Here is a 15,089-nt window from a genome sequence, read left to right as displayed (position 1 = left end):
CACTTTGTTGGCAGGTAGGTCATAGATATAGAGGATAAAAATTGATATGATTTGCCCTCTGGTATTTGAACTTCAGCTGCTCACTATTGTTGTAAATGACAAATGAAAGGATAGAGAGCTTGTTGCTGGGAGCTAAGTCGTGGCCATTGCTGCCTCAAAACTCTTGCCCGTGGGGTCCCACCCTAGGGAAGGTCCTTATGAGGCTAAATGCCTTACACTGAAGACGGAAATCACAGTACTTTACTTTATAAATGGTGATAATTTAGAAACTATGGAGGAGCAGCGAGATCAAGCACACAAAATTACACATTGATAGAATGTTGGCCTTTGCCTTCCAGTGCCCTTCAATCAAAGGGGTGAAAAACGAAAACCTAAATTAGTGTTAAGGGTAATTAGGATCATAGAACCAAAGCAGATTGATGGAATTTAGATGCAGATCTGATATTATGTAACCCAATAGTGTAGTGGATTATAAGGGCTGATTAGTCTTTTGCCAAATACACCCCAGTGTAAAAGTCATATTAGATCATTGTTTACTCTGAACTCGTCCACAGCCTGGCAGTAGAAGATTCAGACCATTCAGTTTTCCTGCACAATCTGGCGATGGGAGGGATGACAGACTGCCCTAGTTTTGTACAGCCTGATCAGGAGGAGCACAAGGGAATACTCTGGTCTTGTACCCAGGGACCAGGTCAGGTTCTTGGTCTTAGTACTCCAATACTTGGATCCTTGTGGAGGCTCCAGTATATGGCAAGTCAAAAATTGACCTTTCCATCTCATGGAGCACACATTCTGCATTCTGTTTCTGTGGGGTCACACTGAGACAGACATGTTTAAGCTAGAGTCATCCAAGCTTTCAATCAATTTTTTGCAGAAGTGTTAATATGCAGTTAGCAACTGGCTTCAGGGAATGCAGTCTACAACAAGGATACAAACAGCTGCAAAGAGTGATTAAACAGGTTCGGATTGAGTAACAATTTGGCAGGTAGAATATCACGTGTGGGTGAATAATAGATTATTTACTTTGCTTTCCTGTATTTCTACACTACCAGAGCCTTATGATGTTATCTTCACCGAGTATAAGGGTCTCGACAAGACCAAAATATCATGTACACATTTGGTTAAAATCCTGACACTGTCCAGCAACAGTGGACATGGCCAGTCTCACGGACTGTGGCAGTTCACTATCACATTCTCAAGGGCAATCGGGTATTGACAATATGTTGATTTAGTCAACAGTGCCCACATTGTGAGTAAATATAAAAATAAGCAAGGATATACTTGCAGCAGAAGCAATATAGCAAATGTCCACCAGTTTCAGCTCTGAGCTGACAGGCTGAGTGAATTGGGTCTATCTCCTTGAGTTTAGAAGCGTACAGGTTTCTGATAGGATAGATGCAGACAGATTGTCTTATTGATTCCCCAGCAAGGGTAAAAACAGTTTCAGGAGAAGGAATCAACCATTTAAAACTGAAATGAGAATTTTTTTTGACTTGAAGATTTATGAATCTATAAATTCCCCACCCCAGATGCCTGTAGATGTTCTGTCATTGAATGCAACAAAGACTGGGAAGAGAGATTTTCAGTCCGAGGAAAGGAAAGGATATTGGAGCGTTTGTGTGAACTGTAGTTGAGGCAGAAAGCTGTCAACTGTGAGGAAAAAAGAACTTGAAGGAGCCATATGTTGTCTGCCCATTTCCTGTGTACTTTTCTTCCCTCACAGACAGAGAGGATATGTGTCTTCAATTTGGGACAGAACAGATCCCACACTGTCCTACAATAGCAGGAAAGATTCAGGCAGCAAGGAACAGACAGCATGGAGGAGGGAAACTTGGATGTGCCAAGGAAATACAGTTGAGCCCACAGGCTGCCCACTGCCTAGCAGACAAGGGACAGCTAAGAAGGCATTGACCCCTGCAAGTTAATAAAACAACCTGTTTAACGGATTGAATTTTTTCACTTAACTTCCAGTCGCTGTAGTTAATTAAACTCAGGCTAGATAACAATGGGGTCACTGATGACAGACCCAAGTAGCTGCAAGCCCTCACAAAGCAAAAACAAAGTCAGGAGAGGCTGACTGTTATTTAATCCATTTGCCTAATCCCAACCCTGGGCATTCACCATCAACAAGTCAGCAACTTCAAGAGCTGGGGGTAAGAATGACAGAAACACAAGATTATAAATGGGTAGCTCCTTTTCTCAAGTTTCAACTAAGCATTTAGTTAGTCACATCAACCAAGCACCAAGCAATACCTTTGGATACAAAATATTTTAATTGTGAATTTCTGCACAGGATTCAAAACCATGGAAAAATGCAACCTTTATTTACAAGCTCGGGCTCTCAGAGAGCCCACACATCAAACTGGGCTAGCAGATCATATGCTCGGGTTATAATTCCAGCCTAATTTCAGGATCCTTGATGCGTTCCCTCTTGCACAATGGCCTTTGCCAGATTCCGAGTGAAAGCCAATCGGAGGAGGCCGAGTTGTGTTGTCTCCACCTCATCCTCACCCTGGAACAGAGAAAAACAAAAACTCAATTCAAGCCTGAGTTGTCATAGTTACAGGTCAGAATTAATCTCAGCCCCTCGCGTAATACCCACTATCCAACCCATTCCAGCATCATCTCCTCCTCCTCTGCCTAGCATCTAACTTAATTATCAACATCTGAGGCAGGATATATTTGCCACAGAGCAGCACCGATTCACCACGTTTAGAGGATTACATTAAAGGCGGTTTGCATTCCCTTCAATATAAAATATAGAAAGGCGATCTAATTGAGCTTTTAGCAGAATTCAATCAAGACAAACTATTCCCTTTAATAGAAGAGGAGTGCAGAGCTTTGAGGTGCAGTGGTCATCTCCGCCACTGGGCCAGAAGCTTAGGGTTCAAGTCCCACCTGCCTTAGGAGGTGCATCATAACATATTCAGACAGGCTGATAAAGATAACTACAGCAAAGTTATTCAGGGACAATATTAGGAAGTGATGCTTCACATCCAGGAGAGTTTAAATCTAGAAGTCTCTTCAAACATTGTTGAATCAGTGATGCAACTGAAAAGATTCAAATAACAGATTTTTATTAGGCAAGAGTCTTAAAGGTTACAGAACCAAAGGTGATGGATGGAATTGTAACAACAATTAGCCTTGATCCAACTGAAAGGCAGAAAAGTCTGGGGGTGCTGACTATTCTCCACCTATTCCTATGTTTTAATCAGTAATGACTCACTGACATTTCCCAATATGTATTAGCTGTTAGAGTCACGTCTTACCTCCACAGCTCTCATCTTTTTTTCACTTTCAGTATAATCAGCTGTCACATCCTCCAGACAGTGCATGAGTGCATACGTCTGCTCCGTGGAAAAGATCACCTGACCAACAAAACAAAATAATGAGCAAACGGGTACAAAATGCATTGATCTCTTTCAGGAAGCAAGATAACATTTAATCCTGCTACACTTTCATTCATAGTAGCCAATTTACATGACTCAGCGTGCAATGATACAAAGCCAACATTCACTCCTCCTGCATTAGCACAGGCTCACAATGTTGCAATTCCAAGTCTGAAAACCAGAAGTACAATAGATTAAGTCAATGATACTCACGAAGCTCAGTGCAACAACCAAAACAAATCAAAACATGATGCAACTTCACATCTAGGGGTGGCATGGTGCTCAGTGGTTGGCATTGCTGCCTCAGTGCCAGGGACCCGGGCAACTGTCTATCTGGAATTTGCACATTTCCTTCTAAGTCCGCATGGGTTTCTCCCATGTGCTCTGGTTTCATCCCAGAAACGAAGACATGTAAATTAGGTTAGGTGGATCGTTCACGCTAAATTGATCCATGGTGTCAGGGATGTGCAGTCTAGATGGATTAGACATGAGAAATGCAGGGTTACAAGTATAGGAAGGGGTGGGACTGGGTGGGATGTTCTTCAGAGGGTCAGTGTGGACGTCTTGGGCCAAAGAGCCTGTTTCCACACTGTAGGGATCCTATGATTGATTCTATGAACATGATGGATGTCAAAACTGGCAAAGGGATAAATTATACCATCATCAAACAGTCCCACAAACAGATACAGCACTAGTTCAGATACAGAGTAAAGCTTGCTCTACATTTGTGTCAAGCACAGTACAATGTTAAATACAGCATACAGCATCCTCTACAATGTCCCCAATAAACACTACCAGAGCAGGTTGGATAGAGTTTTTGCTGACACTGACAAGGCAATATTTGTTACCCTGACAACATGAAGAATCAACCAGAGTGTGGGATAAGAATTGTAAAGACTCCCATCCTCTTACCCATCTAGGGCACCTTTCAATCTCAGCCTAGAAGTGGGTGTGCACTTTGGAATAATCAGAAGGTGGGAGAAGGAAGGTCATTGAATACTTTTACGAGGAAGTGGATAGATTCTTGCTTGACTTCTAAAGGAAAAATTATTGGGGGTATTTGGCAATGTGGAATTTAAAACACAACAGATCCTGCCCTGGGGAAAAGTCTCTGGCTATCGACTCTATCCATGCCTCTCATTACCTTGTACACCTCGATCAGGTCACCTCCTTTCCTCCTTCTCTCCAGAGAGAAAAGTCCAAGCTCAGTCAGTAGTGAATAGTGGAGCGGGCTCGAGGGGCTGAATGGTCTAATTCTGCTCCTAATTTCTATGTTCATAACTAGGAGCAAATATGGACTGAGCAACCATCATTATGGAACACCGGGATCTTGGTGTTCAAGTGCATAGCTCCCTCAAAGTTGCCACCCAAGTGGATAAGGTTGTTAAGAAAGTATATGGTGTTTTGGCTTTCATTAACAGGGGGATCGAGTTTAAGAGCCACGAGGTTTTGCTGCAGCTCTACAAAACCCTGGTGAGACCACACTTGGAATATTATGTCCAGTTCTGGTCGCCCTATTATAGGAAAGATGTGGAGGCTTTGGAGAGGGTGCAAAGGAGGTTTACCAGGATGCTGCCTGGACTGGAGGGCTTGTCTTACGAGGAGAGGTTGACTGAGCTCGGACTTTTCTCTCTGGAGAGAAGGAGGAAAGGAGGTGACCTGATCGAGGTGTACAAGGTAATGAGAGGCATGGATAGAGTCGATAGCCAGAGACTTTTCCCCAGGGCAGGATTGACTGCCACGAAGGGTCATAGTTTTAAGGTGTTAGGAGGAAGGTATAGAGAAGACGTCAGAGGGATGTTCTTCACCCAGAGAGTTGTGAGCGCATGGAATAGTTTACCAGTGGTAGTCGTGGAAGCAGACTCATTAGTGACATTTAAGCAACCACTGGACATGCACATGGACAGCAGTGAATTGAGGGGAATGTAGGTTAGGTTATTTTATTTTTGGATTAGGATTAGTCCACGGCACAACATGGTGGGCCGAAGGGCCTGTACTGTGCTGTACTTTTCTATGATCTATGTTCTGTGTTCATTATCCTTGCTTTCTCTGTACCTCCTATTAGATCCAGGCTCTCAATGAAGGGGTTGACAGTATAGTTGGGAGAAAACACGCATCCCATATCATCTCAACTGATCTGTGCCAAATACTGAAAAATTAACAGAATAACTAGAATAACTAAAACAATCTAATATCGAGCAGTAAACACACCTCTTTCTGCTCCATCAAGGGAAGAGCATCCAACAGTAGTGTCATCCAGAAAGATCTTGGAGCAATGCGGGCAGTCATTAGTGAAAGCAGTAGGTTAGCAGCCTTTGCAAATTGCATCTCCCCATACAGCTTGTGAAATTCACAATACTTCCCTGTCAACAGGAAACCACAGAACATTACACTGCCTAGAACATACAGCAGAAAAACTGACCAATAGGTCCATGTCAATGCTTATGATCTGCATGACCTCCATCCATCCCTCTCCGTTTCAAAGTATCAGAGTTGCCTTTTTCTCATACTTTTATTTAGCTTTCCCTTAAATGTATCTCTAGAATCATCTTCCCTGTGGTAGTGAGTTCCACCTTGAGACCACTCTCTGGGCAAAGAAGTTTCTAAATACCCTTTTTGGTTTACTATTATCTGTGTTATATTTATAGCGTGAGTTTTGAATCCATCAAGAGTGAAAATGTTTTCACTCTAATCGAGCCTATCAAATCCCTTCAATTGCTGAAAGATATCAAACAGGTCATCCCTCAGTCGTCTCAGCCCAGTATTTAGTTCAGATCTTTCATACTGAGAGACTCGGAAGGCATTAAGTGCAGAGCAGCTTTGGAAAACCAAAGATGCTGCCACCAAGTCTCGTCCAGTACTACGTCCTACTCATCAATGTGCTCATCAACAGAATCACGCCATTTGAAGGATGTGATTGGTATGCTTACAGCTGAGGAAATGGAAATGTACAGCACAGGAGATAATTTGTTCCGATTTGCTTGCTGTTTACAGAAGGAATCCTAAACTGTTCCCATTGCCACACTCTTCCCGTTACGCTATATCAATCCTGAACTAATCCCTGTATTCCAGTCTCTCCCCCACAGCCCTACATCAGTTGCAAACTTACTCCACTGTCCCAACCTCTCCCCATGCCAAGTTCTAATGCATCACTCAATTAGAGAATACAAAATCTGTGTCTTGAGGTAATTCCCGCTGTTTCAAGTATATGAGATGCAACACAAATACAACTCACTCATAATAAATTTAACCCTCCATCATTAACAGCACTAGTTTTGCCAGGACACTAGAGAATTAGGTCTGCCTACCAAGGAAGGTCAGCCGGTCACTCAGCAGCATAGAGGATCCGAGGTTACTGATCAAGTCAAAGTCAGAAAAGCTTCCTTTAACAGAGTAATCCTGAAGTAACCTGTAAAACAAGCCAGTGTCTTTATTAACACTATAGTTAGTAATTGCTCCAGTCAGCAAACAAACTTTCTCTCTCAACAAGATTCGAGAGTGTAAAGGAATCCTACTGAACCAGCCTACAGAACCAAACTTCTGAAGAATATGAAGGAGCACAGGGCAGTTTATGTGGGAAACGGGAAAATATGAATCTGCCACATTCAACTGGAAATGATCCAAGACAGACTGACAGCCTGGTCCTGAAGGTGCTTGCTAGTGATTGGAGTCTCCAAGAATTCCAATCCTTCAGTACCAACTCCTTTACTAGGAGTAGCACCAAAATGTACAAAAGAGATAAAATTAATTTTTTTATCTATTTACTGTTGGAGAATAAGGATCAAGTGCCAGTGTCACATTGCTATTAAGTGTGCGGTGCACATCCAGCAGAATGGACTATTCACTATTGGTTACCAAATCCACTCGGTGAGCACAGACCCAAGCATTCCTCAACTGAATGGTTTGACACTGAGGAGTTCAATTCCTAAGATTAATTGCTCATTTTCACTCCATTGGACTGGGGGTCCAAAACTACAGGCCAGCATTTAAAATTCAGATTCTCTCTTATCAAGAATAAAATGGAGAGAATTTATTTTTCCGAGTCATTAGACTGAAATTCTCTTTCTCAAAAAAACAGTGGAGTCTTGGCCATTGAATGCTTTGAAGGCTGAGTTAGATAGATTTTTGATTGTTAAGGTCGTCAAAGATCACAGGGGACAGACTGGAACATGGAGTTAAGAGCAGAACCAGATCACCCACAAACTTATTGAACGGCAAGACAGATTCAAAGGGCCAAGAAGCCTACACCTGCTCTTGCATTGTGTAGAAAGTAGGGTGGCCAGTTTACCCTCCTTTTGGGTTGTTACACAACATTGGTTCTACACTGAAACCAAAAATTGACAACCGGAAATGGCAGGTTCCAGCTAAATAGCAACTTAACTATCAAAATAAAGGTCAAAAACAGAGCTTCCTCCAAATGTCCTTGTTAGTGAAAGCAGTGTTCATATTCACTTGCTACAACTAGGCCCGATGCTACACTAGCTACTGGGGAAGATATCCAGAACAATCATTCCTGATCAGCTTCAATAAATTCTGATGCACTGTATGCACATGGACATTAAGCAGCTCAAGATACAGCTGTGTGATGGTTTTCCTGATCGAACACTTGCCAGTACTTTGGCAAAACCAAAGAAACAGTCTGCCAATGGTTGCTGCCAAGAATTTATGAGATGAGCATCAGTTGATCACAGGCACCACTGGCTGCCTTCAAAAGGGGGCAAAACTGAAAACACAGTTAAGGGATAATGGTAAACTACTACAAGATGGGTTAATTGTTACAAACCTATCTGAGATGAGGGTTGCAAAGAATGAATCTTTTGCTCGAACACTCCATGAAAGAGCTGATCCCAGTCGGTTGTTGCGCATGGCTTTCATCGCCATGATCTTACAGATGCTCCTCACTGCAGGAAGATACACACACAAACATAACAAGTTTGAAAATATTTCCATGTGAAACAAAGGCAATACATTGGTGTGGTTTTGGATCTGATGGAGGTAAAAGGCAGAATGGGGATGATGAAATGTGCTCAAATTGACAGGATGTGGCGTGTCTCCCATGAATTTGTACTGGGCCTTAATTACTCACTGTATTCACGAATGATTTAGAATCCCTACAGTGTGGAAACAGGCCCTTCGGCCCAACACCGACCCTTGGAGCATCCCACTCAGGAGCATCCCCCTATAACTCACCTAAACTACACATCCCTGAACACTACGGGCAATTTAGCACGGCCAATCCAACTAACCTGCACATCTTTGGATGCTGAAGCTTGTAAAAAGATGTTCGTTTCAGTGAGTGGTAGCTCAGCGATCACTATGGGAATTGAGAGGTCATCAATTTTGGAGCCAAGAAAAGATCACAATAGTTTCTAAACGGTGAAAAGTTGGTTACTATAACAGATGAGAGATTAAGGGATTCAACTACTGAAAACTTAAAACTAGTTGATAGGTTAAAAAAATCTAAAAAGCTAATATAACATTAGCCTTTGCATTTCCCCTCAACAGGAATGGGATGAATGTCCTCACTGGGAGATGAGCACCAGCATAAAAATAAGGAAAACAGTATATAATGGAATGTTATTGCTGTATAGAACTAGAAAGTGAAGTAGTACCTGTGATAATGGGAACTGCAGATGCTGGAGAATCCAAGATAACAAAGTGTGAAGCTGGATGAACACAGCAGGCCAAGCAGCATCTCAGGAGCACAAAGGGTTTAGGCCTAAAACGTCAGCTTTTATGCTCCTGAGATGCTGCTTGGCCTGCTGTGTTCATTCAGCCTCACACTTTGTTATAGTGAAGTAGTACCTCTTCTTTTTATTTGTCCACATAATGTCAGCATCACTGGATGTGGCCAGGATTTAGTGCCGATCCCTAAATTATATTGGAGATGAGGGCAGTAAGATTTCTTCTTGAAGCGCTGAAGTCCTAAGGGTGTTTGTGCACCCAACAGCACTGTTAGAAAGGGAGCTTCAAGCTTCTGACCCTGTGACAATGCAAAACACCATTATATTTCCAATTCAGGAGGATGCACTGCTTAGAGGGGAGCTTGCGGGTGGAGGTGTTCCTGTGTATCGGCTGCTTTTGTCCTTCGAAATGGTAGAGATCATAGGTTTGCCAAGTACTGTCATCGGAGTCTTGGTGAGTTACTGCTGTGCAACTTGAAGTTGTAAACACTGCTGCCACTGTGCTTCAGTGGTGAAGGGAGTGAATATTGTTGAAGAAATGCCAATCAAGCAGGCTGCTTCGCCCAGGTTGTGTTAAGCTTTGAGTCATGCTGGAGCCACATTCATCTACGCAAGTGGAGAGTATTCCATCACAGTCCTGACTTGTACCTTACAGATGGCAGAAAGTCAATGGGGAGACAGGAGGTGAGTTACTATAATTCCTCGTGTCTGATTTCTTCCTGGCACCACTCTGTGCATGGCTGGTCCAGTTCAGTTTCATGTCAGTAGCGAGCCCAAGTTGTCGACAGGAAAGGATTCAGTGACAGTAATACCATTGAACAAGAAAACAAGGTTATGGAGAGCAGGCAGGCAGGGATGTGGAGTTAAGGCCACAACAGATCATTCTTGTCTTTTCAAACTGTGCAGCAGGCTCAAAAGGGAAAATACCCTACAAGTGATAATGGGAACTGCAGATACTGGAGAATCCGAGATAACAAAAGTATGGAGCTGGATGAACACAGCAGGCCAAGCAGCATCTCAGGAGCACAAAAGCTGACGTTTCGGGCCGAGACCCCTCATCAGAGAGGATCTCTCACCTCTCTGAAGAAGGGTCTAGGCCCGAAACGTCAGCTTTTGTGCTCCTGAGATGCTGTTTGGCCTGCTGTGTTCATCCAGCTCCACAATTTTGATACCCTACAAGTGACTAACTTCTTTTCCTTTCTATATATAGATTATTAAGTTGTAATCTTTGTTGGTATTTTATGTGAACTGTAATGGATATATCATAAACTTAGCAGGTTGCCTGTGCTATTGCTTGCTGACAGTTGGAGAAAGTGCTATCTCCTACGTTGCTTTTTTCCCCAAAGATTCAGAAATTCAACAAGTCACAATTCTTCTAGTACAAACTAGACATGACAACAATATTTTGTGGCAAATTATTTGATGGATTCATTTTTATGGACATTTGATTATTCCAAACTGGTGTGTATTAATCAATTTAACATCTGTAATGTTATGTGCAGTACATGAGAAGATGTTAGGGAAGACCTTTCCAAGTCACAAGTGGCCCAAGAGAGAATTAATTAACTGGCTGTCTTAATAGACCATGGATGAGGTACTACAATGTAGTTCAGAAACCTAGTAAACATTATTCTATCAGTTATCATCATAGACAACAGCAATAACATAACACTTAGTATACATCCACAGGATATTCCAAAGTGCTGCAATGTCAATTAAGTACTTTTTTGTTTTGGAAAGGTATATCTGCTGCTGTAAAGCAGGAAACATAGTCATTAGTTAATTTCACACAACAGAATCCCATTAAGAGCAATGAAATAGTTATCAAATAATGTAGTGATGATGAATGAAGCATAAATGACCCAGAAGTTCAGGAAAGTGGACAACAAAGTCTAGAAAAATACATGATGAGAAAACACATTCTGGGGTATGGATGCATTAGGGAGTAAATGGATGGAGTGAAGTTAAAACAAGCAGCATGACAGAATTTCAGAGCACAGTGCAGAACGGGGACAGTTAAGTGGTGTTGTCAAAAGGAGTTGTTGATGGGATAGGAGTTAAGAAAAAAATCACATTGGGAGTGTAGAATGAGTATTGGTGCTAATGGAACCACTAAGCAAATGGAGAATAAACATCTGTTTCCAAAAGTATCCTGTATCATCTGGGAGCAATCAGACAGAATGTGTCAAAGAGTGAAAGCTCCCCTACTCTCTACATCTTTCTGCATGAACATCTCACGCATTCACAAAAATTCACACAAACACGTCCTGTTTACTAATCACTGTTAGTTAAATGAATGCAAACTGAGAAATCTTCACTCCATACCAGCTTATTACCTTGCTCTGTCATCTGTCGCTGCTCACATATTCTCAACACCTTTAGTGCCTTGCGTTCAGTGGTCAGAGGTACACGCTCAATATAAAGTTCCAGGTAAATGCGACCAAACTGTGGACAGTGGTCAAAATAATCGACAGCGAGTTGCCAGAGGCTGAAGTTATTCAACAGAAAAGATACAATATTAACTCACGGAGAGCAACACAAATCTCTACCCAACTCCTAAAGCAAAGTAAACAGGTATTTGGAATCACAGAATCTCTACAGTGCAGACAGATGTCATTGGCCCATCAAGTCTGCATCATAACAGTGAAGTGCATCCCAGCCCCAAACACAACCAAATCCCCAGAACCCCACATTTACCAGGGCTAACTCACCTAGCCTGCACATTCCTGAACACTATGGGGTAATTTTAACATGTCCAATCCACTTTACCTGCACAGCTTTGAAATATGAGAGGTAAACAGAGTACCTGACAGAAACCTATGCAGACGGGGGAGCATGGAAATTCCACAGAGACAGTGCCCCGGGCACTGTGAGACAGCAGCACTAACCACTATTCCACCATGTCACATGATTATAGCTTGTATAATTTAGAATTAGTGTTGGTTCATGAAAATAAAGCCCATGAATGACTCACCTATTGTGGTTGAAGAGCCCAGAGGCATATTCCAGAATGAGGAATTCACGAAGGTTTGAGCCAAAACTGTCAATGAAAAAGCACAAGATAAGCATATAACAGTCTCCAGAATCTTGAACGACCATGTGAAATTTGATGACAATCTTGCATGTCAAGACTTGACATGCAATTCAATTACTCAGAGCAAAGAAATTCCTCCTCAACTGAGTGCAAATGGCCAGCCCCTTATCCTGAGAAGGTGTCACATGGTTCTAGACCCTGCCTCCCATAGGGGAAAACAGCCTTTCTGCATCAACACTGTCAAGCAGTGTAAGAATTTTTTAAATTCTAAGTCTCATCCTTCTAAACTCCAGAAAATACAAGCCAGTCTCCTCAATCTCTCTTTACAGGACAGTCGCACAATCCCAGGAATCAGTCAGTGAACCTCCCTCCACGGCAAGTATAACTTTCTTTAGGCAGAAGGACCAGAACTGCATTTAATATTTTCGATGTGCTTGCACTAGTATTTCACATCAAAGCAAGGTTTCTTTGCTCCTGTGCTCAAATCTCTTGTCAGCCTTACAAATTACTTGCTGCAACTGCACATTAACTTTCAGCGAATCATACAAAGACACCGAAGGTCTCCTTTGACATTTACATTTCCCAACTTCACTGCAGAGGACATGACAGTGTAATGGTGATGAAGTCACTGTAGTGGTAATGAAGTCACTGTAGTAATCTACAGAAACAGGCAAATGCTCTGGGCACAGGGGTTCAAATCCAGCAGCTGTTGGAATCTGAATTACAATTAATGAATTTGGAATTAAAAGTTTGTATCAGTCATGCTCACCATGAGATTATCATGGATTTTTGTAAACATCTACCTGGTTCACTGGTACCCTTTATTACCAGAAATTTGGCAATCTTACCTATATGGCCAACATGAAGCACCAGACCCACAATAATGACATTCTTTCTTAACTACTCATTGAAATTGTCGAGGAAGCTGCTAAGTTCAAAAGATAGCTAAGAATTAGCAACAAATGCTGGCCTTGTCAGTGACACCCATGTCACATCAAAGAATAAAGAAAAGAGAAATGTCTCTATATTTCTTAAATGCTTTGTTCTTTCAGTCTCCTACATTACATTCCATCTGTAATGTTCTTGTTCACTCCCTCACTCTGTCCAAATCCCCTTGAAGCCACTTTGCATCCTCTTCACAATTGAGATTTCCAACTATTTTTGTATCATCCACAAACTTGGAAACATTATTTTTGGTCTCAACATGCAAATCACCAATACAGATTATGAACAGCTTAACCTATGCTCAGATTCACAGAATCCCTACAGTGTGGAACCAGGACATTCGGACCCTTCAGTCCACAATGACCTGCCAAAGAGCATGCCAACTGGACCCACCCTGCCCCTCACGCCCTCTCCCCGTAACCTTGCATTTCTCATGGCTAACCCCACCTAGCTTGCACAACCCCGTACTCTATGGGTAATTTATTATGGCCAGTTTACCTAACCTACACATCTTTGGAATGTGGGAGCATAGAACATAGAACACACAAAAGTACAGCACAGTACAGGCCCTTCGGCCCACAATGTTGTGCCGTGGATTAATCCCAATCCAAAAATAACCTAACCTAACCTACATTCCCCTCAATTCACTGCTGTCCATGTGCATGTCCAGCAGTCACTTAAATGTCACTAATGACTCCGCTTCCACGACTACCACTGGCAAACTATTCCATGCGCTCACAACTCTCTGGGTGAAGAACCTCCCTCTGACGTCTCCTCTATACCTTCCTCCTAACACCTTAAAACTATGACCCCTTGTGGCAGTCAATCCTGCCCTGGGGAAAGGTCTCTGGCTATCAACTCTATCCATGCCTCTCATTACCCTGTACATCTCGAACAGGTCACCTCTCTTCCTCCTTCTCTCCAGAGAGAAAAGTCCGAGCAAACACACGTTGTCATGGGGAGAATGTGCAAACTCCACAGTGACAGTCATCCAACAGTGGAATCGAACCCGGATCCCCGGCACTGCGAGACAGCAGTGCTAACATCTGAGCCAGCGTGCTGCCCTGATTCTTTCAGTACCCCATAAATCACAGCATTCCAACCCGAGAATGATCCATTTATTCTCATAGTTTTATTTCCATTAATGCTACCCCTGTAATGCACAGTGATGGGATCTGAGCATGGAGATTCTCTTGTAACAAGGAGTGATGGGGTTTGGGTTGCAACCTCATCGTTCAAAACAGTGATGTGACCCAAAACCACATAGCAGTGGGACTGGGGTCAATCAGATAAAATATCCTCTTAAATTAGAAACTAAAATCTCCAAACATTACTGTTTCAGAACGTTATTCCCTTTAATTCTTTTTCTAAACTGCACAGATAAGTTGGACACTAACCACAGTGAATGAACACATAGAGAAACATTAAACAGCCTGCCTGGCAACAGCACAGCTCAGAAGTACCAGTAATAGAATACATTGCTTTTGGGCAAAATTCAGGCTCAGATAGACAGACTGCATGTAGCACATAACCCAGTTGATTAAGCATATACACTCACTGAAGATTATGGGATTGTAGAAGTTTGCAATGATCCAACAGATCTGTCAGATGAGCCACAAACCACCAATTATTCAGAATGACGCTGTAACGAGAGGCATATGAAACACATTAGCTTACAAAAACATTGGCAAAAAATGCATATCGTGGTGCATACCAGGATGGGAAAGCAATGCTTCTAAAAAACATAAAAATGCTTACATAAAACAACTTCAGCCAAGTATAGGCTGCAAACAGTTTGCTGCCACATGCATTTCAAAACAATAAAATACTATAGTGGGATCTTGAATTGTCCTGCGATTCCACCAATTGCTCACTAAGTTAATCCAACAGCTGAATCATACATCAAGAAGAACAAGTCAAACTTGAGCTAAAAAGTACACCTTGAGAACACACTGGGGAGTTGTGGGGGGGGGGGGGGGGGGGGGGTGGAAGAATTGAGAGATATGGGTACAAGAGAGTAGGAGGGCAGAGAAAACA

The 15,089-nt window shown here is 42.3% G+C and overlaps 2 protein-coding genes across 9 annotated transcripts in view; one reads left to right on the top strand and one right to left on the bottom strand.

Moving 5' to 3' along the window:
* gga3b (golgi associated, gamma adaptin ear containing, ARF binding protein 3b) overlaps positions 1–15,089 on the top strand; it is an 87,294-nt gene that overhangs the window by 48,646 nt on the left and 23,559 nt on the right. The window lies entirely within an intron of this gene.
* The window catches only part of nup85 (nucleoporin 85), a 39,121-nt gene continuing 26,286 nt past the window's right edge, over positions 2,255–15,089 (bottom strand). For all 8 annotated transcript variants that reach the window (XM_048555528.2, XM_059653782.1, XM_048555530.2 and 5 more), the window contains 8 exons: positions 14,611–14,694; positions 12,048–12,113; positions 11,410–11,561; positions 8,173–8,290; positions 6,698–6,798; positions 5,601–5,752; positions 3,270–3,368; positions 2,255–2,512 (listed from right to left, as the gene is read on the bottom strand). In XM_048555528.2, coding sequence (XP_048411485.2) covers positions 2,408–2,512; positions 3,270–3,368; positions 5,601–5,752; positions 6,698–6,798; positions 8,173–8,290; positions 11,410–11,561; positions 12,048–12,113; positions 14,611–14,694 — 877 coding nt within the window. In that variant the 3' untranslated portion in view covers positions 2,255–2,407. The remainder of the gene's footprint in view (positions 2,513–3,269; positions 3,369–5,600; positions 5,753–6,697; positions 6,799–8,172; positions 8,291–11,409; positions 11,562–12,047; positions 12,114–14,610; positions 14,695–15,089) is intronic.

This window comes from Stegostoma tigrinum, chromosome 22, assembly GCF_030684315.1.
Source record: "Stegostoma tigrinum isolate sSteTig4 chromosome 22, sSteTig4.hap1, whole genome shotgun sequence".
Taxonomy (NCBI): Eukaryota; Metazoa; Chordata; class Chondrichthyes; order Orectolobiformes; family Stegostomatidae; genus Stegostoma; species Stegostoma tigrinum.
Note: the sequence above shows the minus strand (reverse complement) of the source record. Positions and strands in the feature narration are given on the sequence as shown.